This window comes from Pogoniulus pusillus, chromosome 14 (assembly GCF_015220805.1).
Source record: "Pogoniulus pusillus isolate bPogPus1 chromosome 14, bPogPus1.pri, whole genome shotgun sequence".
Classification (NCBI taxonomy): domain Eukaryota; kingdom Metazoa; phylum Chordata; class Aves; order Piciformes; family Lybiidae; genus Pogoniulus; species Pogoniulus pusillus.
Window position 1 is genome coordinate 15496174 of NC_087277.1, and position 25432 is coordinate 15521605.

The 25432-nt window shown below is 39.2% G+C and overlaps 1 protein-coding gene across 5 annotated transcripts in view; it reads right to left on the bottom strand.

Moving 5' to 3' along the window:
* Positions 1-983: 983 nt before the first annotated feature.
* FAM135B (family with sequence similarity 135 member B) overlaps positions 984-25432 on the bottom strand; it is a 168981-nt gene continuing 144532 nt past the window's right edge. For 4 of the 5 annotated variants that reach the window (XM_064154340.1, XM_064154342.1, XM_064154343.1 and 1 more), the window contains 11 exons: positions 23436-23591; positions 21187-21260; positions 17773-17927; positions 14674-16708; positions 12989-13155; positions 11807-11898; positions 9089-9186; positions 8666-8817; positions 7808-7918; positions 5540-5653; positions 984-4207 (listed from right to left, as the gene is read on the bottom strand). In XM_064154340.1, coding sequence (XP_064010410.1) covers positions 4002-4207; positions 5540-5653; positions 7808-7918; positions 8666-8817; positions 9089-9186; positions 11807-11898; positions 12989-13155; positions 14674-16708; positions 17773-17927; positions 21187-21260; positions 23436-23591 — 3360 coding nt within the window. In that variant the 3' untranslated portion in view covers positions 984-4001. Of the gene's footprint in view, positions 4208-5539; positions 5654-7807; positions 7919-8665; positions 8818-9088; positions 9187-11806; positions 11899-12988; positions 13156-14673; positions 16709-17772; positions 17928-21186; positions 21261-23435; positions 23592-25432 lie in introns of those variants that run through there. The other variant, XM_064154341.1, reaches the window with a different exon arrangement.

Genomic DNA, 25432 nt, shown 5'->3' on the forward strand with positions numbered 1-25432 from the left:
TTTAACATTTAAATGACCACCTGGAATGAAGTATGTTAGACTGTTCTGATGGTACTTTCAAGTGGAAATTTATGTTCAAGAAGGAAATATTCATTCAGCTGGCCTGACACATTGGCACGCTAAGCTTGCTGCAGAAGTGTCCCCTGACTTATTCATTATATATAAAATTCCATGAGAAATTTGCATAAACCTTCACAAGAGTCTAACTCAGTTTTTAGCAGCTCTAACCTTTCTCCTGCATCGACACTTAGCTGCTTCAAATGCAGAGGCAGAAAGGAAGAAATCTGTCTGCAACATGCAGAAAGCACCAGAGGAACCTAGAAATTCTCATGAAAGGTTTGGCTTGAATTCTGTTTTCACATTGTCTTGCAATAGCGTTTTCCCTCAAGCAGGGGTTTTCTCTGGCAAAGGAAGAGTGAAAAAGATCAGGTCAGTGGATATTTATGAATTGTCTTGAAGTAAAATAGCGCTCAGTATTCCTGTCTGTAATTTTCAAAGGTCTACAGTAGGGTTTCAAGCCTTTAAAACACAATCCTTTAAAGCTGAGCAATTTCAACTTTGTCTCTTGTCAGTGGACACAGCTCATTTTGAATGCAAATTAATAATTTAAGAGAAAATAGACATCCACTGGAAGCTAGGAAGAGACACATTTCCTGCCAACTTTTAAAGAAGGCTGTTTCTTCGGTGTTTGCTTTTGGTCAAGGTGTACAGACAAATCTTGCACCTAAGTAAGAAAAATGGAATAGCTCTTAATTAGGGATGTTATCCCATCATTGAACAGTGGGTCTCTACTTTTTGTCTATGTCTTAGACATCCAAAAAGGGAGTCTTACAGTAAGTCCCCTGGTTAGGGAAGAAAGGTTAGTGACCCTGGCTTCCAACAAAGCAAACCCAGGATCATTTCTGCAGCCTTTCACCAGTGCCTGCATCTCATTACTGATTACATAGAGAAATCAGTCTACACAATTAGAATTATAGTCCACACAATTAGAATTATAGTCCACACAATTAGAGCGGCTTTACAGCCTTGTGAGTCATTATCAAGGCAATAGCCACTAAAAACAATAAAAAAGAAAAGCAATTTTTAAAAATCCTTTTCAGAGAACTTTAAGATGAATGCTCAGCTAGACCATTGCTGACTATTTCCCATAATGTTCTACCAGCACAGAGAAGATAAAATGCGCATCACATCATTTCACAGGAATGACAGCTCCCAGATTCTTTTGCAACTTCATTGAAGCTCTCTGCCACACTTTACAAGGAGCAAGTTTCATGGACCTCATCCAACTCCAAGTACAATCCAGCTCCAATTCTGAAATCAGCACTGGAGCCATGAAAGAATACTACATGTACTGGAACATGGAAATCTTTAGGTATGTTTAGCCATCAATTAGGGCACTGGTATCAGAATAGAATGTGAAAGTAAACACGCTGAAAGGCCTGCCAACGTCTGCAGCGATACAAAAGAGACCTCTTCACGTTTCTTTCCCAGTCACGCAAACAGAAGGCTGAGGATGCCATCTAATGTTCAAGGCAAGGCAAGAAATCAACAAAGTAAATGTAAGAACAGCTACAGTGGTAAACTGTTGGACATAGTATACTCAAGACTGAAAAAGCTTGTGTGTGAGATATTGAAACAAACACATTTCTTTGTACAGACTGTATACATATATACACACATACACTCGGCATGAGTAAACTAAACTCTCAGAGTTTGTCACAATTTTTTGTTACAGGCTCCTGAACACTTTCTAAAGGAGAAGCAGACCCTCATACAACACACTGAAGCTTTGTGATGGTCAGAGATTGCTTTCATTTGTTTTCTGTTTTTCACATACTCCTAAGGAACCCATGTCTGTGGATGAAAAGCACTGTGCTGTGTAACAGCTTAACACACATGTCTCATCGTTTTTAAAAGCCTGTAAGCAATTTGCCAGAGAAGAAGCAAGATGTGATATGTTAAGTGTAGCTGGCACTCAAATCGTGAAGCCAAAACCTAACCAAGGCTTCCCAAACAAAAAGTGGGAATAAGAAATCCTTTATTCCTGACAGAATTCATTTGTTTATTGGTTAAATCCAGCTTTTAGCTTGAAAGTGTCAATTTATAAAAGGAGAAAAAAAAAGGGGGGGTAATAATGTGTGTATATATATATATATTCAGTTCAAGTACTGGAATAATACGTGATGTTCATACAAATTATCAATACTGAAACACAGCATAGAATATGTCTATGTAATTTCTGACTCTTTGAGGGGCAGATAATTTTTTATGTGCAATATACCTTCCTAACTTGAAATGATCTTAATCTCACTCTTTCTTATTCCTTCTTTCTCATTCCTATTTTAAAAACATGCCTCTATTATCAAACCAGCCTTGTTCTTTAGCAGCATTTACTGGCCCATTAATAACTCTTTTCTTGAATTAATTCTGCATAAATTTACCATTCTTTAGAAAAAAAAAAAAGGGGTTTTGTGTGTGTGTGTGTACAGATATTTCCATATTGCTGTGAGTTTTAATTTCTTATTTCTCTTCTTTCAGAAACTTCCAGTAACTTGATCTTAATCTACTAATGAGAGTCTTGACCTTTGTAAGGTTTGGATAGTTTTTGTCACAAGATGCAGAAGGCTGGTAAGTTATGTTTTAAAACAAAGTCTATTTGCATTAAAATGTAGCCTGCCTTCCCCCCCCAAAAAAAAATCAGACAAATTATTTGCTTTCTTTTCTTTTCTTTTTTTTTTTTTGAAAAAATTGCTGTGACATTGAAAATGTATCAAAATTGTATGAAAATGCATAGAAAGATATTTAAATTGGTCACTTTAAATCTGAGAGCTTTATGATAAAAATTCTAATGAAAATTGAAAACATCTATAAACATGAAAAAAATGAGGGTTTTTTGAACCCTTAAAGACAATTTTGATTATATCTTTGTTTAAATGTTTTAACCCTCTGTAAGCAGTCAGTAATTAGGACCATATCTAGCACTGCAAATGGACATCAGTAAAGCATTAATAGAGTATTGCAGAGCAGTCAGAATTTTCAACAATCCCTGCCACTTTGTATTTCAGCTGCTTTCATCTGATTGCTTTTTTTTTAGGAGTGTTACTGGCTAAATTTTAAATTTCATATCAGACTAATAAATTAAAAATAAATAAAAAGGGGTGGGGGAGTAAGTTGTCCTTAGATACAAATGTAACAGTAAAATTTGTACTTCTAACGTTATAACAAGCATGATAATGATCTTCTATAAGTGTAAACAAAAGAAATACTAGCAGATGCCACTGATACTTTACAAGTAATCCAATAAACTCCTTTTGGTTTGGCAGCTTCTAACTTGAACAAAATTCTTCCCAACTTTAAATATATATGTATATATTCTTTATAAAAGACAAATATCAAGATTTCTTCATTCTGCATTAAACATTTCATTACTTTCCAGTATTTGAATGCACTTCCAAATTATTACCAGTAATAAACATCCAAATATTTTCTTTCAAGAAACAGAAACATCACAACTTTCACAGATGTTTTTCAGACCTCTCAGTTCATCACAAAGAAGTTTTTAACCTGAGTTCATATATGCTTGTTTTCTCTTGTGTTAACTACCCCAAAAGTGCTACAAATGTATAGCTTCATTAATACATAAATAAGCATTAAATCAAGGACAGCCAAGCTCCTGGGTTAATATTCAGGAGAAATGGGAACCATACTGGTCAAATCACATTCAGAGAATTAGCCTGCTTATTCTGATTCTGTACTTCAGAAGTGGCTAATATCTTTATGTGGACAAACAACATAGACACTGAAGAGGAATTTTTATTTCTTCCAAAAGCACCAATATTTGGAAGCTTGAATGCCTTAAATTCATAGCACTTTATTCTCTGAAACAGAAATGGAATTTGAAAGTTCCACCTGATCTCATTTCTAAGACTGCACTCTTCTGGCTGAGGAATTGTCCTCCGTTCAGTGAAAAGTTTTGCCTCTGTTATTCCGTATTTCAGGCACTATTTGAAGTAGTTGAGTCCTGCCACGAGGAAAAACTTCTCCAAGAAAAGTTCAGAGTCCAGCACAGCTATGTGGGCAGCTCGACCTATCAATGTGTTGGCGGTGTTAGGCAGAGCATGGAACACGTTGTGTCTGATCAAAGTGCAGTTCTTTGCCCCAATCAAAGGCTGGAGCAGGTTGTTAATCATTTCCGCATAAACAGGACCTGCAAAAGAGTTTAGATGTCATACCTACATACTAAGGCTGCCAGGTCTTCTCTTTCCTTCCAGAATCATTTGATTACAGTCACAATGAGAAGGTAATCGGAAGTAAGGCCAAAATACAAGCAATAGCAATTCATTTAAAAGATCTGACAAATAACAGGCTGTTGATCTGCTGGAGGCACTGGCCTCCAGTGAAGAGGTCTGCTGAAGCTGCTGTCATGAAGAATGGGATACTTCTTAGCATGTAATTCCATTCCTTCTGTGGTGGAAGGAAACACTCCTGCTTCCTTCAAGGGAAGAGGTTTGGGCTCACACTGCCTCTGCGTTCAAACGCAAAATGGTCTAGCAAGACATATATGCCTGTTTGGGTTTCTCTGGGAGATCTAATTCAGGAAGGACATCATGCAGACAGTTGAGGCATTTATACATCAAAAATAATGGCTCAAGAAACTTGGACTCATAAATGATCTCTCTTGAGAGCAGGTCTAGTTCATGCTAGGTCAAACATCTCCCTGAGAAACAACCACTGGAACAGAACATTAGTAAACTACCCTTTACTTCCTATTCGAGGTAAGATGGAGCTAAGAGGTGTGAAAGCAACTCTTGATTATTAGGCCTGGGTGTCTCTTTCTACTTCCAAAAAAAGGTCTCCATTTCTAGGTAATCACATATGTGAATTGGGTATGAAATGACACTGAACATTATTTCTGGAAACAGTATCAAACTGAAGCCTCAAAGCATTTTATAAAGGAGGGAGACTGCTGAAAAAAAGGCAATACTTGAAGCAATACACAGTCTGAGTTCACAGGAGGACTAAGCCTATGATGGTGTGAATCCTCAAGTGCTTTACAGATTTTATTAGAAACCCACATCATTTTAGTTCTGGCCCTTAAATTGCCTGCCAATCTTCCAAGCACTATTGAAAACAATGGGGAAAACCCTGATTTTGGATGTGTTGAGAGAAATTCCATTACTTGAAAGAGAAGTGAGACAATACTGGCAAATCAGTAAACTGCAGAAAAAATATTGTCAAGAGCTAGGTATATTATCATCACTTTGAAAAACATAAATTAGAGGGAAGGGGAAGAAGCAGTAAGAAACCTTTGATTATGGCTTGATTGAAATTTGTTTTCATCAGACAAAGTGCTTCTTGAAAAGCTTCTTTTATTTGCTTCAGTAATTTTATGTGAGAGGAAAAAACTTTATTCCTAATCAAATAAACATCTGAGTTTTCATCATGCTGATGAAAAACTCCCCTAATGCAATGACCTCAGCTACACAAGAAACATAATTTCTCAACAGCTTTGTAAATATAGAAAGGATCTTAAACATACCTGTGTGTCTGTCCTTAAGTGCATTTTTGCACATCTCTATTCTTGCTGAATGAAAGGGTACGTATCTGTCTTGAGGTGAGGCCACTAGCACAACATTTTTAAAGTACTGAAGACCTGTGGCAAATGTATTAAATATATTTATTACAGTAATTCCAGTGATGAAAATACAGTGCCAGCATGACTGCTTCATGTTCACTTTGAAAATTCACAGTGCAAAACAGATGCTAATTAAAACATGTAACACAAACTTTAAAAGATTAATAACTTAAACCCATTTCTGATGCTTCTATGGACTATTTGTTACTTAGCAACACTCACACAGCTTAACTGTATGTCAGAACTGTCTGTCCAAATGAAGTGTTTGGTTAAAACTTTAATCTTGCAAATATTTATGCCTCTAAATTTTGGAAGCACATGTACAGCTCCACTATGGTCAATGAGGGGCTTTGGATAAATAATCCTCTGCTGAGGATTGCATCCAAAAACAACACAACAAATTTGTACAATTGAAAAGATAAAATGAGAGGAAGGAGAAAAGGAACCAACTTGACTATGGTACCACACTACTACATCAGTGTTGAGGAAGCCTTGGGTCCAGCCCCTACATTCAGCAGTCCTTTGATAAATTCACACTGCTAGTATGTGGACTGGAAACCAGGAATCCTCCCTCTTCCCTGGAAGCAATGGGGCCGCTGATGGACTGTAGAAACAGACTCCCCATGTATGCCCTGACTGTAGTGTCTTGTGCCCTCCACCACTCACATTCATCTGAAGAGTAGAAAAATGGACAGAAATTATCTATTCTGCTAGTCCAAAGAGTATCCTTAACACAAAAGAGCTGTTGATTGGACCTTCACCTTTTCTCCTTAAGGGAAAAGGTCACAAAACCAAGGCTGTTTCTAGGTTTTCATAGAAAAGCTGACCATCAGCACCACAAAGAAGAGTCCTACTGGCTGCTTTTAATAAGCCTGGCTGAAGAGGTCTAGCAATTCCTTCTTGTGCAATCAAATAACTGAGTTTGTGACTTCAGTCTGAGAAGAAAGGTAAAAGATGCAACAGTGAGCGTTACCATATCTAAAATCTTATGTGAAAAGACTCAATAGGGAATAATGTTTTGGTCTTTTTCTTTCAAGGCAAGCACAAGGGAAAAGGATACTTAAAATTAGCATGGACTTCCACTTTGAGAACAAAGTTAGAAATTGATGGAGACTTAAAGAGTTATCTGGGAAAGTAACCACAACACTGCTTCTGGTATTTCTCTCCCCGTACTTTGTTTCAAACTTTAGAGACAACACTTTTCACATTTGAATTTCTGATTCTGCTTTTGCAGGACCAACATCTTCATTTATAGCTGTTAGATCTCCAGTCTGCTAATGAACTGTTTTGACTGACAACACCTGCCCGGGAATCCTTTGCTTGACAAGTTGCAATATGAGCTTCCTGTGTAGATCCAATTTTATTCAAACATGACAGTAGTAAAGCAGACATCAGTTGTACTCCACAGAAATGAAAGTGAAGGAATCAAAATTCAAATAAGGAAATCCAAATAATGTCAAGATACAACAGTTTTCCATCATTAATTGTGTCATGTAGTGTGTTCATAAAATTATAAAACACCTCTGTCTGTCAGAATTAAGAAGTAATACTCAACATAGCCTTTGTTTCCTACTAGCAAGGTGGTACCAAAGTTGGAGGGAAAAAATGAAATGCAAGTAGTGACCTTGTGACTATGTAATTAGCACCAGTTTGCTCACAGACTATATTAAAAATAGCTCTTAAAAGAAAACATTTGCTTGAACAGAAGGATCATGCTTGCCTTCTTTTCTTGATAAAAAACTGTTTTTTTTTTTCATGATGGATCAAGGAAGGGGTAAAAAGATCACTATTTAGGCACCATTTTTCTAGTGTGAATCTACATATGTCTCCCTTTCATCTCAGAAAGGCAGATTTCCTAGAGATGAGAGATGTTAATAATAAAAAAACAACCACAGTTTTCATGTAGTAACACAAATTAAGCAGCAGTAGCCTGCCAAGAGTGATATTTCTTGCTATCAGCATGTTTACTATAGCACTGAGGTCTTACTTGGTGCTTACAGTTTGGCTAATATATTAAGTGGTAACTGGTACAGAAAAAAATGGCCTTCTGAAAAGCAAGAGCATTTAAAGAAATATCATTAACAAAATGGAAATTCCTTTACTCCCTGGAGTACCAAGCAATTCTACACAATCCTTTGGAATAGCATTTGATATTTACACAGCCCCACTCACCCGTTTTTTGGCTGAGCTGATAAAGGAAACACTTGCGAAGATCTGCATTGTCCCTGAAGGTCAGTTGCAAAAGTGACCCTGATTTTTTCAGCTTCTGCATGAGCCACAGACCTGGAATGAAAATTAATGCATATTTTTATCCTCTTTGCCATTTACCAGACAGAAGGATTAAAGATGTGTCTAGAGTTGGAGTGGCACTGTAACTCAGTATGTATTTGTTTCCTCTGATATTGTTAATCAACAGTGAGAAAAATCTAAGGAGCTCACTGGCAGATTTTGACTAGATATAAGGAGGAAGGTTTTTATGATAAGGATGGTGAAACATTGGCACATGGTGCTCAGAGAGGTGATAGAAGCCCCATCCTGGGACACATTCAAGGTCATGTTGGACAGGGCTCTGTGTAACCTGATCTAGTTAATGATGGCCCTGCTCATTGAGGGGTGGGTTGGACGAGATGGCTTTTAAGGTCCCTTTCAATTCATACCATTCTGCAATTCTATGACTGATTATCCATGCCATGGCTGAACTATGGGACATTCCATTCCCACAGAACTCTAAGTTCCTTGGAGATGGACACTTCTTCAGCCTTGGAGATGCCTCTTTTTACTGACAATGTACAAAGAAGTGGAAGAGCGCAGGGGAATCAAGGTGGTATTTGAATGCTGCACATCCTTGGGTTTTCAGGGAGCACTGTGCTGGACCTTGTAGCAGATACTGAAAGCTCCCCTCATTGCAAATTATTTTTCTATGTGCCTTTGCAGCCTCAACTTTAGTGTCCAAGATTTATAGCTACGTCCATGTATTGCTCTCTCATGCCATGGACTGCAGCCAGTCACAGCTTTCCTTTCAGCTCTTACCTGTACTAACCAAGGTACTGTTGTTGTAAAGGGTTCCCAGGTGAGGCCCAGAGAGGGACAGGAAGGTGTGTAACTTGTTGAGGTAATAGCGAAACCTGGGGCGAGTTAGTACAGATCTGATGATGACATTACCCAGGGAATGTCCAATAAAACTGTTGGGAAAGAAATAAATATATTATTTAAAAAAACCCAAAACCTAAGAGTAGCATTAATTGCTCTTGAAGGGACTCTGCCAGGGCTTTCAGTAAAATTCTTCAGTTACCATTTCACATATTTTTCAGCCTAATAGATACTCTTCCATCTACAATCATGAGAAATTTATTCTCAGTGATTCAATGGATTTTGACATGGGGCAATTTTGGAAGAGCTAATTTCACTGAGTGTTGTCTATATAACTCAAACAGAGAATTAATTATCACTTACCTTATTCGGGATATGGAGAGGTTGTACAACTGGATATGCTGGATAATTTCATCCAGTAAACGGTCAGTCATTGTATCAAAATCAGCAAAAGTATCAGTCTGGTGAAAAATTGAATGATCTGGTGAATTAGAGTGATTGCATTTATGGCAGATTGATGTTATTTTCAAAGTAACCCTAACAGCCAGTCCAAATACTTTTATGCATACTCAAGGGGAGAAAGAAGGGGATTTTTCTGAAGCTCTAGGTCCTCTAATAATTGAAGTTCTCCTCTGAAAACAGTCATAAAATTTTGCTTGCAATTTAAATAGCTTCCAAAGACATTGCAGACTTACTCAAGTATTTATTTTTTCCTCACCTATCATCAACAGCAACAATACTATGGATCACCATGGGGCATGTAGCTACCATCAAAGCCCATGTGAAAAATCACTGTCCTCAGTGAGTTCGCAGGTAAGCTAAGGTAAAACTTTCTGTCATAGAGTCACTTTGACTCTATATTGTGTCTTTTAGTTTCAAGAGCACAATCAGAGACTTCAAGTTAGTACTTAGAATAACCTTACATTTCATTAAGACATGGAATTAGGAACCTCCAGAAGACAATTCATACTTTAAAGAGATTAAATTACTTCCGGTGGTTGCTACTCTATCTCTATGAACCATGCCTTTGGCATGTCATGATGGGGTAAACCCAGACCTACAGTTTATTAATAGTCACATTAACAACATTCATCTGAGTGATTCCAGAGTCATACGTATTATCTTCAAGCAGCCTGACTTGAGGCTGGTGAGTACCATTAATGCCCAGACACTAGATAGCTCACAGCACATGGAAGAAAAGCTTTTGGCATATGGGATTTAACAGGTTGCTGTGATAAAATAGTTTACAGAATTATATACTGAGACATGAGTTATCCTGATACCAAGGACACAGGATCACAGGATGTGAGGGGTTGGAAGGTCCCTCCATAAATCACTGAGCCCAATCCCATAAAATCATAAAATTATGTGACTATCTTAATGAAAGGATTCATGCTTGTTACTCTACAGTTATCAGTAAGAAAATGAGTATTAGAGTGAGAAAAAAATTGTCCTGCCAGTCGTGGTATAATAAAACCAATAATAGGTTGTCCAGTCTACACAACTGCAGCCACATCTTGTTCCCAGCCATGACATTCAGCAATCCAACAAGCATCTAAATCAAATTCATAACTAATGAGATGCTGCAAAAACAATCATCAAATGTTGGAACAGCAATTCAGAGCAGACATATCAGTAATTAATGCTTTTGTGACACAATTCATCCTGCTAATTGCAGCTCTTGCAAAGGAAAACAAGAGCATATTCACTTTGCAATACGTCTCATAATAAACACTCATAAAATATAAACAGTCCACTAAACATCTTCATGTTTGTTTTGTCTGCATTGATAATTAATGATTTCCTTCTAGGCTCATTATCTCAAATCTTTCAGGTTGTGTAAAAGTGGAAGAATATCAGCCTGAACATTAATATTAAACAAAACACATCAAGTGTCATATTTCACCTTGTTATAGCTCCATACTTAAGTATCATCTCAGACTGATTGTGCTTGTCAGATATATCACAAATGAACGCTTAAAAAGAGTGAGTTACATTTTCCTCTGTAAGGCAAACTTCAACTAAATGACTGATTTCTTGGAACATTCTGGCTGTGATTCTCAGATCAGGGAAAAGAAGGGTGATATGATGCTTTTCAGCATGCAGATATTATTTCCAGTGCAATGGGAACTTCCTCACTTTCCCTAACTGTAAGAGAAGTTCCCACTATGGGCCCTGAGTATCGTTAAACAGAGATGTTGCAAGATGTGCCACTCTTTGAAAACAAGAGAAGAGGTTTTGATGCCAGTCTGAAGTGATGTCCTCATTTTCATCTTGCTTCTGTTCTCCATTGAGGTCTGCTGCTGAGAGATGTGCACTGGAAAGTGCAAGTTCACAGACTGACACTAACTGGCCACTTCAAAATATCAAAACTATTGAACAAAGAAAGTTGGAAAGTCTCTACTCAAGCTTTTCAATTGCTTGTAAAACAGAATAATGTTTGTGAATGGGCACAGGAAATCCTTACTTTGTGCATAAAGTTTGCCCTCTGTATAAATATGCGTTCATTGCAGAGTGAAGCACAGAATTCATTTCTGGTTCTCTGGTCAGACAAGCAATGCATTTTTCTGGAGGACATTTCTTTGTTATCCAAGGAGAGAAATCTCTCAAACACAGAAAAAAAAAAAAAAAAAAAAAACAAAACAAAAAACCAAACCACCAATGGCTGATGCAGCAGAGTAAGCTGATGGCACCTGCTGGATATTTCACATCCTCAAGAGAATTTAGCATCATTAAAACTGCTGCTTGACATAGTGCTGTGTTGCCTGACATTGAACAGGCACAGGCACCTGGATGCTAAGTTTGCAGACTGACAAAATTAATCCATTATTTTCTTCTACTATATATGCTGATGTCATTGCCTTTGATTTTAAAGCCAGGAATATTTTCTGGTGGGTTTTAACACTCTATGAAATTAGGTTAGAACAAGACCACATCTGTACCCTAGGTACTACATAAAATTCCCAGGATTGCCCAGTGCTTTTGCTCCATTCAATTAGTTAAACGGTTTTGCTGAAGGTCCTGTTTCAACAGGTCAACGGCTTGTAGCAGACCTAAAGACAGACACTAACTCTGTACTACCTGATTTCTCTCAGACATTAAGAAGTCCAGTTTTCCACCAGGGAGTCCCATTTCTATAAAAGTCTTAACCAGTCGCAGATCTGCACTGTTACCTAGAAATAAATGATACTTTATGAGATGTAATCCAAAAGGAAAATAGTTAATAAAGACTCAGTTTCATACATTCAGCTTCCTGTAAACCTTGACATCAGAGAGCTTCGGCTAAGTGCTGCTAAGACATTTCACCACACATAGGATAACGCATTGAAACATGTGCCAAAGGCCTTTCGGGCTGTACCTTCAGTTGTAGAGGAGAATGTTTCTGTGTATGCACAACTACAGACAGCTGAAATACTGTCAGGCTGCCAATATTTTGTGAGATGTCTTGCTCCTTATTAGAAAATGTGGAAGTCTTCTGAAATGCTAGGGGTTTGGGCTGTTTGTTTGGTTGTTTTTTCATCCGTTTAAATGAAGTGCATCTACCTTTCTGAGAAGGGCATTACTTTCACTGACGTATTGAATGGCAAATGTTTCTTGTTCAAGCCAGCAAGTGTTTGTTTACTGCCTTTCTGAGAAGGACATTACTTTCACTGATGTATTGAATGGCAAATGTTCCTCGTTCCAGCCAGCAAGTGCTTGTTTACTACCTTGCTGAGAATGCCTGAGATTTCAGTCTCTACTTCTCCTTTGTAGTTTCAAGATTACTATCTACACCTTTTTCACTAATACCGGTAGCTTTTCAAGAGTTTCAAGTTTAACACATCTGTTGTCTACTTAGAAAGCATTTATGTAACAAATTCCAAGCCATGCATCCTCTGCAGTGAACAATGATTTCTATTTTTACACTTTCTAAAGCAGCCCACTATCTACCCCATCACAATATGAGATTAAATAATGTTTTCACCCCGGAGACACACTGCAAAACAACCAAGCAGCTGTAGAAAGACAAAGAGAGTTATTGTAATGCATTCCTCCTTCACACAGGTCTGATGTCCTTTGGTGTAGAATTCTGCTTAAACAACAGCAAAAATTGTCACAGCATCCATTTCTTAGAGTAAGTATTTAATGTTCTCCTGGATCCTTTATTACAATGAACTGAATACTTAGCTAAGATAAATACTTTCCCTTAGACTCTCACAACTGCTGAACATCTGCTCCTTTTTTTCCCCCTTCATTTACACCAAAAATTCCTCCTGGTCTTACCATCCAATCCATGGACACAGACAACCAGATGAATTCCATCTTCCAAATTTTCCTCCTCTTCCTCTGGTGGAAAATATGGGATATCAGAAGCTAGTACAGATAAGTCACTGTACAGAAATCCTTCAATCTTCATTTCTTTTTTAAATTTTTCTTTGGCCTGATAAAAACTGGAGAATATATTAATTAATCACAATAGAACTGGCTGTTCAAAAACAAGCCTTCAAACCAGAAGTGAGGAGGCTGGTATTAGCAGGAAATGATGTTTGAAACTTTCCAGTAGAGACCTGAATACTGTTCCTTATCTGTTCTGGCTGAGAAAAATCAGGATGCAGGGAAGAAAAATCAGATCTGTTTCTGAGTGATTTTGACACATAAAAGGGATAGCTAAAGCCCACTGGCACCTCACACCTGTGAGAGGTACAAAGTATTCACAAAAAAATAATTTTCTGGTAGCCCATAACAATGAAGCTAAGTTATGGAATGGAAAAATGTGCATATTAAACAAAACAGAATGGAAAATTTTGCATATTTCATAAACTGACCCCACTACTGGGGTACAGCACTAGTGACTGGTCACCAACTGGATTTAACTCTGTTCACCACCATTCTTTGGGCCTGGGCATCCATCCAGTTTTCACACAGCAAAGCATTCACCTATCCAAGCCATGAGCATCCTTTGAAGCCTGGAGAGAGCTTAAGGCCACTTGATATCTAATGGTGAACAATTACTTATATTAACTCAACTCACTTTACAGAGATGTGAGAACATAAAAATATCTATTAGTGCCATGGACCTGGAGGCTCTGGATTCAAGTGCATGAATATATGCTTAAATACTTTGCTTCACAAAGAAGAAACACATTTTGTGCCTAGACTAAGCCAGATGTACTGCAGGGTCTATAAAACAAACCTCAAGATGCTTTTTTGAATAAATAAAAAGAAATCCTTGTGTCTGAAATGCATCTACATGCAAAGAGCCAACATTCTAGGCAGCTGAATGGATTGGGAAATTACCATCCTACTGTTTCTCCTCAGCGCAGCAGAGCCATCAAAATGTGACAGAAGCATTCATGTACTAGTGTGTCGGCCCGTGAAAGGGGCTGCTGTGACAGCAAGGCCACAATGGGGTATTTTTGCCAGAGGAAGTAAAGAGGAACAAAAGACAAAACCCCCAAAAACTCTTTTCCATCTACCTAGGATGTCAATTTTCCCATTTTTCCTGTTTGACAAGTTGAAGATGAGACCCTATCAGCCAGTCTGTGTTACTCCTTCATAGTTTAGCTAATGAGTGCAATTATTTAAGCAGAGAAACAAGTTATGGCAGTTCCATAGTGAACTATCTGGGATCTTTATTCAAGTCTGGGTTATCTCTGACTTTATGAAGAAGAGACGAATCTTAAAGATTGTTCAGACATCTAAATCCTGTTGGTTTTCATAAGGAATGAGGACTTAATATATTCAACAATTTCAGTTGCTCTGAGCTTTCATCTTTCCTGTCTATTTAGACTACTTTTTCTATATAAGCCATTTGTCTGTTTGGATTATTTATGCTGTAATTCCTCAGGCAGTGACTATCTCTGAATGCAAGCTAACAATATGCTTTTACTGTATGAGGGCCCTGAACTTTGTCAGGATCTCTTGACTTTACAGTAACTTGAGTGAGGAAGGTAAGTAGACATTCTTACTTCAACATCCTTTCGTTGGTCTCTTCATCCATCTCATTTGAACTAGAAGACACAACTCCAAAAGAGCCCAGAGGCTGGCGCGTGATGGGAAATGCAGCCTGCTTTGCAGAGCAGCCAACCATAGCAGGAGTCTCTTTGAGCACAGAAGAAAAGGGAAGACATGTGGCTGTGCAAGAGACAGACAGGTTAACCACATCAACAGCCTTTCTACTTTCCAAGGCTACTCCCTCCGTTGTCACCAAAGGAAACCCAGTGCCATTAGCCACAACTTCCTGCTCTTGGCTCTTGGTGTCCTGAGGATATTCAGCCTGGGAGGGTCTTGCAGCAGGGTCTGCCAAGGCAGGTGAGTCACTGAGCTCGATTTCTTGTAACCCCTGTGTTTCTGCATACGCTGCTGCACTCTCATCAGCAAGAGAGCTACCACATTCTCCTTGCACTGAGTCAAATTCAGTTGAGGCCTCTGAAGGAGCTGGAACAGGATAACAAGATTCTGGTAGTGGTTTTATGCTTTGTAAGAAACTCTCTTCTCCTGAAATTCTGATGTTGGAGTAAAAGCCTTGCGATATTAAAGTTTCTGGATTAAGCTTATCCTTTGAATCTTCGAGGCATGTATCAAACTTATGTACATTTTGGCCTAAGTAGTTGCAAGCCCTTGATGGTTTTAAGCTGCATTCACCATTGTTCTCCAGTGACTGGCACTCAGAAACATTACTTTGGAGCTGCTTTGGACAAATGGATGGTCTTGCATTTTCCAAAGTACAGAAAGCCTCTGAAAAACCCTCCTTCTCCTCCTCTCCTTGTAACTCAGTGCTACTACTGCTGTGTTTGACAGATGATTTGGGATGTCCTTTTGATTCTAATTCTCTGCTTTCAGCTGTAATTTGACACTTGGAAAAATCCACAATGAATTTTCCTTCTCCACTCTTGGTTTCTGTGCAACTTTTTAAGTTCCCTCCTGAGGTCACTTCACTGTGTCTGGATATATCTACCTCCTCTGCAGGCTCTTCAGGACTGCTGATCTGTGGAGCTGAGACAGATTTTGTCAGTTTGGTAAGCTCCACTTCCCTCTCCTCTTCCTCAAAGGGCAACGAGCTGATGGATGTGAGTGACGCTTGGATGCCACTAGGCAAGCTGGTGTTGCTTTCTGTGTGGCCACCCTCCAGAGAATTCCGGTGCACGGCATGCCGCCGCACCAAGTGGTGCAGCATCTCTCTGTCGCTGGGCAGCTCCAACGCCCGGCTACGAGCATCAGACCACGCCACCGAACTTGGCTCACTTTCAATGCCTGAATCAGATATTAGAGAGGAGGATCTTTTTATGACCCCTGACGTCAGGGTAATTTCTTCACACTCCTCACCTCGTAAGCTGTGTGTGGGCAATGCTTTCAGAACAGGCACGAGAGCCTTGGTGTCTGGATCCTCTGTTTTTTCATGACTGGTTAACTCATTCAGTGGAAGACCACACAAAGTGAAGTTATTCTCAGGATGACTAGATTCATCTGTTTTCTGTATTTCAGTCCTGTCTTCCAAACCATCAGTTCCACATGCTCCACACTCATACTGAGCACTGACAATTAACACAGGCTCACTTTTGTGGGAATCCTTATTGCTAAGTTTTGTATCTCTGCATATAGCATCTGCAGCAAGTCTATTGTCTTTTAATAAAAATTCCTTGTGTGTTTTAAAGCCTTCTGATGTGCATTCTGTATTGCCTGGCTCTGAGTCTGAAGTAGTTTCCTTACTTGAAACAAAACTACTTTCAGATTTCCTTTGGCCTTCTTTGTTCTCTGTACATACCTGAGAGGCAGAGTGCTGATTTAAACTCTTAGCTGTATAAGCAGCACCTTCATTACTACTGTATATGCAGGAAGGATTCTTGTTTATCCTGTCTGTCTGTATTAACAGAGTACCTTTCCCACAGTCTCCTTTCATTACTGCTATGGCATTATTTGGTGCAATATCTTCATTGTCATCTCTCACATCCATTTGACTATTTGCAGGTACCTCAAAATCTGGGAGAACTTCCAAATTCTGATCTGAAAGAAGGAAACAAAACCAATTAACAAACAAATAATAAAGTAGCATCTGCAAGTGCACAGAAATTATGCCAAAGTGATCTGGGACTTTGAAAAGTAATTTTAAGGCCTAAAAATGTTCCATATTTATATGATATAAATTATACATGCAGCATACAGACACAAACACCAGAGTGCATTTAACTAGAATTACACTAATTAAACAATTGTAGTTGGGGGGGGGGGGGGGGGGAGGACAATATTAATAAAATATGTTTTCCTCAGTATAATTATTCTGCTTGTTTTTACAGTGGAAGCAAACAAAACAAAACAAAAGTGGCTCTTCATTTTTACTCCTGCCATTGTACAACATACAGTATGTCACAGTACAGCTCCTGCATGTGACAGTTTAATGCTCAGTTTAGGAGTTTAAATATCTGCGATGGGATTTGTAAAAAATTAGGTAGTTGAATAACTCTGGAGGAGTGAAAATTTTGAACTACAGGCCACATTCACTAGACTATGATCACCTCTGATATTTATCTGTATTTTTCTTTGCCAACTTTAATAACTTGAGTTAAAGGAAAAAGGAATCGAGGGCTACGAGACTTTACTACACATTTGTGAAGCGAAATAATTTCTTAATTAAAATTTGGTTCGGGTATTCAAGGGGAAGATCATTGTTTTTGGAGAGCAATGCTGCCTTCCACGTAACACGTTAGGCTTTAAGCAGAAACTGGGCTTTCTTTTGTCCTGAATTTTCTCACCACTAGATGTCACACTGGGAACGAAATTCATAGAGCTGCTTCTCCTTTAAATTTGTACCTCAAGAAAAGCCAAAAGATTTTTTCTTTCTAGATTTCTCCTCCAGCTCATGTAACCAAACAGCTTACAATGACAATGAAAAACATGAAGCTACAGGCAACACTTTAGTTTTTCTGCTAAGAAAAACAGAAGCGTTCAGCTATATTACATAGTGGATCACACTCTGGTCCAGAGTCAGCCCAAGAGATGTGAGATCGTTTACCAGGGACTGAGGAAGTGAACTTGTCTCATGAAGCTGTACCTTGTGGTGTTTCACTCACCTTTGCAAGGCATATCTATGTACCTATCTTCAAAGATAACTGGGAGAGTGTTGCAGTCCCCATCTATGTCAAGACATTCTGCTGGAAGTGGAGGCATGCTGGTGAAGTACTCTGAATTACGGATTTCTGTGGAAATCTGTCCATGACTTTGGATCCTGGCAGCAAGTACAAAAGAAATGGAGTGTCTGAGTGGCTACTGTGCTGTTTCTCCATCACTCCTGCAAGCCTGGTTGAATGTGTAACATGCTAAAAATGAGAGGGAGCAGTACATGATGATGAGCAGGCACCCAACACGCCTAGAAGCTTTCTCAGGAGTTGATTTCTGCCTCTTCCTTAGAAATAGCTACACCTTGCAGACTCTCTTACTGCAAAATCTCTGTGTTTTTAAACATTGTTCCAGCTGCCTCAGTCTCAGGCTCCAACTCACTGCTCTCTTACCAGAAGGCAGTGCACCTGGCTGAGACTGGATTCCTTGGGAGGAAAAGGGGCTTATCACTGGCTGTGGCAAGGGTAGCAAAACTCAGATGCAGCAAGCAATAATGAGTATTTGGTTGAGCAGGGAGGAACAAGACCAAGAAGGATGCAGGACAGGTCCTCTGTCTCGCTTATACCAGTCCTCAGAGCACTGCAATATCTTAAGTACTCCTGGAAGAACTAAGACACACCAGTTCAGCCTGTTGGAAGAACTTGTGAGTGATATAAAATGGTATCTGTCTTTCACTGATGAATGTAGCATTAAACTGGCACATGAATGTAGGTTCAACTGTAACAAACACAGGATTTCTTAGTTCTGCTGAGCTTTTCTACGTAACTGTCTGCTTCAAAATAAGTAGGGAGAACATCTGATAGAATGGTTGTTTACTTGTGTTGACTCTGATTAATCAATCTGTTTAACCTAAGGAATAAGGAAGGCAGCAAGGTTTTCATAGATTGTCAGTTGAAAGCAGTGCTTCACAGATCTCACTGAACAGCACAATGGCAATGTTTCAGATTATCATTGGCAAAAGACAGGTAATTATGTAGCATTTCATTGGAAAAAAATACAGTTTACACATCATGAAGAAAAACTCAAACAGCAGGTTTGTAATTCATGTCAGCATGGAAGATTCCTACAACCAGACACAAATGACTTGTTCAAATTGGCATATCAGCCTCAACTTCAAATCATAATTGTTGGTGTCTGTAATTTGCTTTTACCTGTAGGCTAGTTATGCTTTTCTCAAAGATAAACAAGTCATTGGTTGCCAAAAGGATGAGTCAGAAAGGAGTCACAAACAGATTATATCTCATTCTAGCCTGCAGTAGCATCTGGATACTTAGTGTTAACTCTTAGCATCTCTCACTGACATATCAATTAATGGTATCAGGATCTTACTGAAGACCACATGTAAAAGTAATAAACTAAGCTTGCTTCAAGATCAATCAAAATATTGGGAGGATAGGTCACCTGCTAGATACTCCCACCCTCTGTGGTACCCAGTCTATTGAAAAGGGTGTGTCCTCCACCATCTAAACAGTCAGATTCTTCCAGGTGTATAGGTGCATGGCCTTCCATAGGACTCACATCAGCAGTAAAGGAAGTGGGGGAGAACAAACAAACAAACAAACACAACCCTTTGTATGTTAAGAAGGAAGAAAGAACTGTGGGAGCAAAAAATGTTACTGTTTGAGATGGTTGCACAGCACTCGGTACGCTGAGACTTGACCTCACCTGGAGACTCTGTGATGCTCCACTGCCACCCCTAACATTAATAATACTCTGTCAGCCAAGACTTGTTTTGCTACTACACCATCTAGCCAAATCAAAAAGAAATCATGACTCTACCATGAGGCCTGTATAGACCAAATTTACCTCAGAGATTAACTTTTAAAGTTCTCACATTATTTTACCTCTTTTTTTTTCCCACTCAGTCTCCTTGAAAGACACTGAAGAAATAATATATTTATCTGTAGGAAATGGACTACTCCCTCTCATTGCCTGGAGAAATAAAAGCACTTCATGCAATTAGGCTTCCCCCTGTGCAGGGGGGTTGAGCGGGGTCATGAGTGTCTGTGCTCTCACCCTAAGATCTTGATGTGGGGTTTTCTTTGCACATAGTTCACTTAAAACTTGATATGGGAGTATTACGTGAGCACAGGTGGGCCCCTGCAGCCATGGTGCTGCTCTAGTTTGGTAGATCAAGGTAGTCTTGTACAACATATTCACTAATGAAGTCATGTCCCTTTCCATCAACACTGAATCAACCCTTGTGACCCTTGTGACTGCTCTGAGAAAGCAATTTTCTTCTTTGCACTAGGTCAGAAGCAGAGGCCTCACTTAAGCCTCATCATCATGACAGGACCTGATGTGGAGGCCTTTAAACTCCTTTGAAAGATGGATTTCCACACTGGTTAGGCTGTGCTCCCCTCGTGTAACAGTGCACAAATAGTCTGGGGATCCCTCATTACTCAAAAATTCAAAGCTAAGCATCTTTCTTTGAACTCTGCCTTCAGAGGTCAGATCCTGAGTATTATCCACGTGCTCCTTTTGGACCATTGGTTAAAACTGAAGATGGGATTTGCCCTGATGTATCTTTAAAACTGGTCTCCTCAAGCTGCCTAGCTTTGTTCCAAGCAAGAAGTGACTTGTAGAAGGAAATACTTATCTTGCCAACGTTTTATAGCATATTTTTATGAATGTGGCCCAGTGTAATGTTTGTTTTCTTGGACTGTTTTGCACTGTTGATTCTCAGTGAATTAATTATCAGCCCTGAGTTCACATCACTCCCACATTTCCTCCTGCTAATGTGGTAATGTTCCTCATTCCTGTCCTTCACTATTACATCTAGTGAACATCCACAGCTTTACATTGGCTGCTTAATGATCTGCATTTAAAGACCCTTTCTGCTACAGAAATTAGGGCTGGACTAAACACTAAGAGATACTCTGGACTGCCTACCCCAAAAAATGTGTATTAGGGATGGCAAAATCAAAGTTTTAAGTGTTAAGCTTTTGTTGCTTGTCAGCAGTTGCTTCTCATTAATGTACTAGCACTGGATCTAGTGCAGTGGGTATAGGAAGTTAACAGAAGAAAGATTTTAAAAGTGTACTTCTGCCTGTCCCAAGGTTGGTCCTGGAGGTGGATATATGCTTTAAAGAGAAATGCATCCAGCTATGACCGAGAGGTGAGTAAAGAGCATCTCCTACATTATATCCCTAGAATATGGGCATCCTGAAATTAATAATTTCTGGGATCTGATCAGAGTCACTTACTTTTGACACTGATTTCTAATTTCAAGGTTTACAATATGGAGCTAGAACAGACCCAGGATTTGTCAAAACAAACTCCTCAGAGAGGAGAAAAAGAACTCAGCCTTGGTTCCAATATGTTTTAAACTACATTTTCAGTCATTCTGAGGTTAAGGGGTTGCTTACAGGCCTTCCTGGAAGGTGAGTGCATCGAGTTTCTGGTGCTCAGTGTAGAAGAAAGCTTCTGAGAATCTTCTCACCTGAGGAAAAAAGAAACACATTAAACCTAAGACCTGATGAAAGGTGCAAGTACAACCAGGCTTATAAAGAGCACTGACTGTCAGGATGAAATTCCTTACTATGTTCCATCTGCATTGCACCAATCTGGTGGCAGAAAAAAACAACAACAACAATAAAATAAACATGAACCCCCCAAACAAACCAAACAACTAACCAATCCATCAAACAAACAACAACAGCAAAAAAAAACCACCAAAAACCAAAGTGCTAAATTCTGCTTCACTTTCCAGTCCAACCCAAAGCAAATGATGTTGTTGCATATTTTTCTGGGACAAAAGGATTGTCCCTTGACAATAAATCCAGATTTGCTTACATGGATCTTTTCTAACACCTGACAAGTGTACCATTTTCTCCTGTTTTCTTAAAGTGGGGAAGATTTCTGCCTTTCTCACAGTGCAAACCATCTAGCAGCAGTGGAGTGGATTACTAAATTAGAACAATTAGTAATTCAGAATTTCTTCTATGGAAACATCCACAGTGACTCCCAAGAGAGTAAAGGATGTCTTCTATGTTAACCCAGATGAGAATAACCCCTATGATGATAGAAACACATCTCCCTGTGTTGTGTTACTTACAAATGAGAGCTCTTTAAATCCTTCCATGGACATTAGCTCTGTTCAGTGTTGGATAATAATTTACAAAAGAGTCACAGATCTGAAGTGCCTGGCACAGCACAGTGTGAAATAAGCTACAAAAAATTCAATGCCACTATCTGCTCTGGAATAAGTTTTGAGCTTAAACAAATCAAGCATTATATGCAATCAATTGCATTAAGCTGTTACACTACAGTGCATACATTACTAACAGTATTTGTAAAAGTGACCTCTGTTACAGTGTTAGCAAATGGCAGTGAAGGGCATAAGTCATAGCATCTGGGCACCTCCCAAAGTTCCAGCTGTGCCTTAACAACCAGTCTTTCTAAAAGACTAGGATCCCTTTAAAAAGAATGTACCTTAATAGGGTGATTCTCATCTGGGGCTCTCAAAAGTTTCCAGATCTGGGAAAGTAGCTTTACACATTTTATACTGGGAGGAACAAGAACACAAATGTATGTCACTTCCAAAGATCAAGCATGCAGTTGGCATCAGCTGAGGCTGGAACAAACCACGGTCTGGAGTTCACCTTGCTGGAGCTGGGAGTGCACAGAATTAATTGGGTCTTCTAGCCGAAAGCCACCCAGGTCCTCTCAGAGTCAAGTGAGTTAAACTAACCAAGGAAGTCTTACCGTCAGTCAGTCAATCACCTCCTCCTGAATATTATGCCTCCTTTTTGCAAGCTCAACCATGCTCTTGTAGAGAGCAGCTGGAGAGTTTTCTGATCATTCTGGAGAGTAACTGAACCTCCACTGACTTTGACGGAAATCAGAACATCAGCTGACCTATCAACACCTACCTTGTAGACTCCTGAAACTGAGCAAGGTGAATTCTATCCTTTTCTCTGTGTCCCTGCTCTAATGATTAGATCAGACTGAATTCAGCTCAGGTGATGTCTGGCCAATAATCAAAAAAGTTTCAATGAGAGACACTGAGCTTGCTGAACATTTAGATAAGAAGATTTTACAAAGTTAGCTCCAAAGACAAGGGCTTTTGTGCTTGCTCTATTGTCGAGTATAAGAAGCAGCTTCCACATGAAGGATATTAATATATTGTGTGCACCTCACTGGGTAAAAGGCAAGAAATATTTGTAATGTGTGACATAGTGAAGAGGAAAAAATCTGTATTCTCCATAGTAGTCTCGTGCAAAAGTGGAAATAAAATAATAGCTTGGGTTGTAAATATGGTGCTATGGTGCTTGTGCATCTAAAACTAAGTATTTATGATTCTGGCTATCTACAAATGCAGGTGGTGTCCAGCTCTTTCCATCAACATCCTGTTCCATGGCCAGTTCTGGTGTTCAAAGTGCACTTGTTTTAGAGGATCCTGGATCCCATAAAAGAAATAGCCTTCATTCTAGAAATCGAAGCCTGCAATTTCAAATCTTGAGCCTCATCTCCTCCTCACTTGATGTCCTGCTTACCCTGCTTCAAGTAAATACTCATATCGGCAGAACAGCGTTGGAAACACAGATCCAAATAAATCATTAGTGGCCACCAGGAGGTTGCCTTACTAAACTTGCTTTTAACTTCTTAACATTACCCTTAGCATGTGATGTTCCTGAGTCAGATAAGCTGTGACTTCTGGATGGAGTGTTGTCACCTCCAAGAACTGCGTCCACAGGGCCAAGAGGTGGGAGCAAAGCCAGGCAAGGTCCTTGCTTATCTGTTCTGCTATCTTCTCAGGATTGCTCAGCAGCTGAAGGAAAGAAAGGACTTTTTGAGATCAAGACATTATCATGAGGTAAAAATAGTTTTTGTGTTAGGTTAAGTCAGTTAAGTACAACAGGAACAAAACAAAAGAAACCTTAAAAATAGTTTCCAGTCATTTTACTCCAAATAAAGCTGGTGAGTCCTCTGTTTTTGTTCTTAAAATGTCACATATTTTAGTGCAAAGTATGTCTCAGCTTCACAACTGGAGAGCAAGTAGTGGGGACTGCCTCAGTTTTTGTGGACATTTTAATGCAGATGTAGTAAATGGAGAGAAAAAAAAATCCAAGACTATGCATTCCAAATTATCCACCAGATGGTGCTGCATGCTCTTAAATAACAAACCATGGCCCTTCACATCCGTTCTGATACCAAAAGAAGCCTTCTCAGCCATGTCAAACCACAGTATTGTCATGGGAGGGGGCAAGAGGGAAGGACAATAGATCCCAAGTCAAAACACCATGTCCTCAGCACATGATGAAAACAGATATCCCAGAGTTTTCTGTTGCCTCTCTCCCACATTATGTCATGTCGAGCCCCATCATGCCCCCCAACTCTAGGCTGCAATTCTATGCTAAAGCTGTGAAGCCCAGGAAGTGCATTTTACCAGCAATGTCTGCATAGCAATCTCCTTGATTTCACAGTTTCTTTCACAGGAGTTTGACACTGCACTTTACCTTCATGTCTTGGCACAAAGTGTAGAGAACTGTGAATAAATCTATTCCTTGGATCCCTACCTGCTTCCGTGAAAGTAGTAATACTACCAGAAGTACTCCAGAAATAATGCCATAGGGACTGATCATCAGTTCCTGGCTAGGTTGGGGTGTTGTTTTTTTTTTTTAAGATTGCAGTCTGAAAGGGTGCTTGCTTTTCACATTTTTTTATGCAGGTGTTTCCCAGATTGGTGGCACTGCAAACTAAACCATGATTAAAAGCAAATTATGTGTGTGTGAGAAACAGAGAAAATGTGTAGGTGGATTACACGGATGTCGTCACTGAGTTTACACTGTTTAGCCACTACTCTGTTTTAATGACTTATCTAAAATGGCACAAGCTTTAGTACCCATTTTGGTGCTGGAAAAACAAGAGGCATTCTGTTAGACAAAAGGTCCTGCCCAAACATTTACCTCTGCAGAGTCAGCACACTAATTTATTAATTGCACTCACTTTTATCTGCTGCATGTCAGTTTTTATTCTTTTTAGGCTTAGTCAGCAAGCTGCCTCTTACATCATAAACTGAAAGCCCAGTCTTCAAAGAAGTTGCATTATTTACACAAGTCTTACTAGGAATAAGTGCATGATGGTTATTTTTCTCATTTGTTGCTTGAACTTGTTCATGTATCAGAGAAGGCAGCAAGAAGGCAGAAAAGGAGGCAGAAAGAAAGGCAGGCAGGAAGGAAATTGCAATTCCTGCATCTAACTGTGAGAGTCACACTGCACTGCCACACAGAGGACCAGGGTTTAGCAACATCAGCAACACAAGTCAAATGCCAGAGAATCAGTCCCTCAGAGCAAAAGTCAGCAATTAAAATGACCAAATGTGGCTCTGGCTATGCCATTCATGTACCTACTGCTGGGCTGCTCCCTGTGACTGCACCTTTCAAGCCTTACTCAGGGTAGTCTGCCTTTAACAGTAATGTCATGTGAAACAAATCAAGACATATTTGAAGAAGCATTTTTCTTGTTCATAAATCCAACTCACAGCTGAAACCAAATTTTAAAAAATTCCATTGACTTTCTCCTGGATTGAGTATCTCTTGAGTTCTTAGGTCGAATAGAAAACTATGGCAGGTTAAATTCATCTTTACTTCTTTGTATTTAAAGATGGAC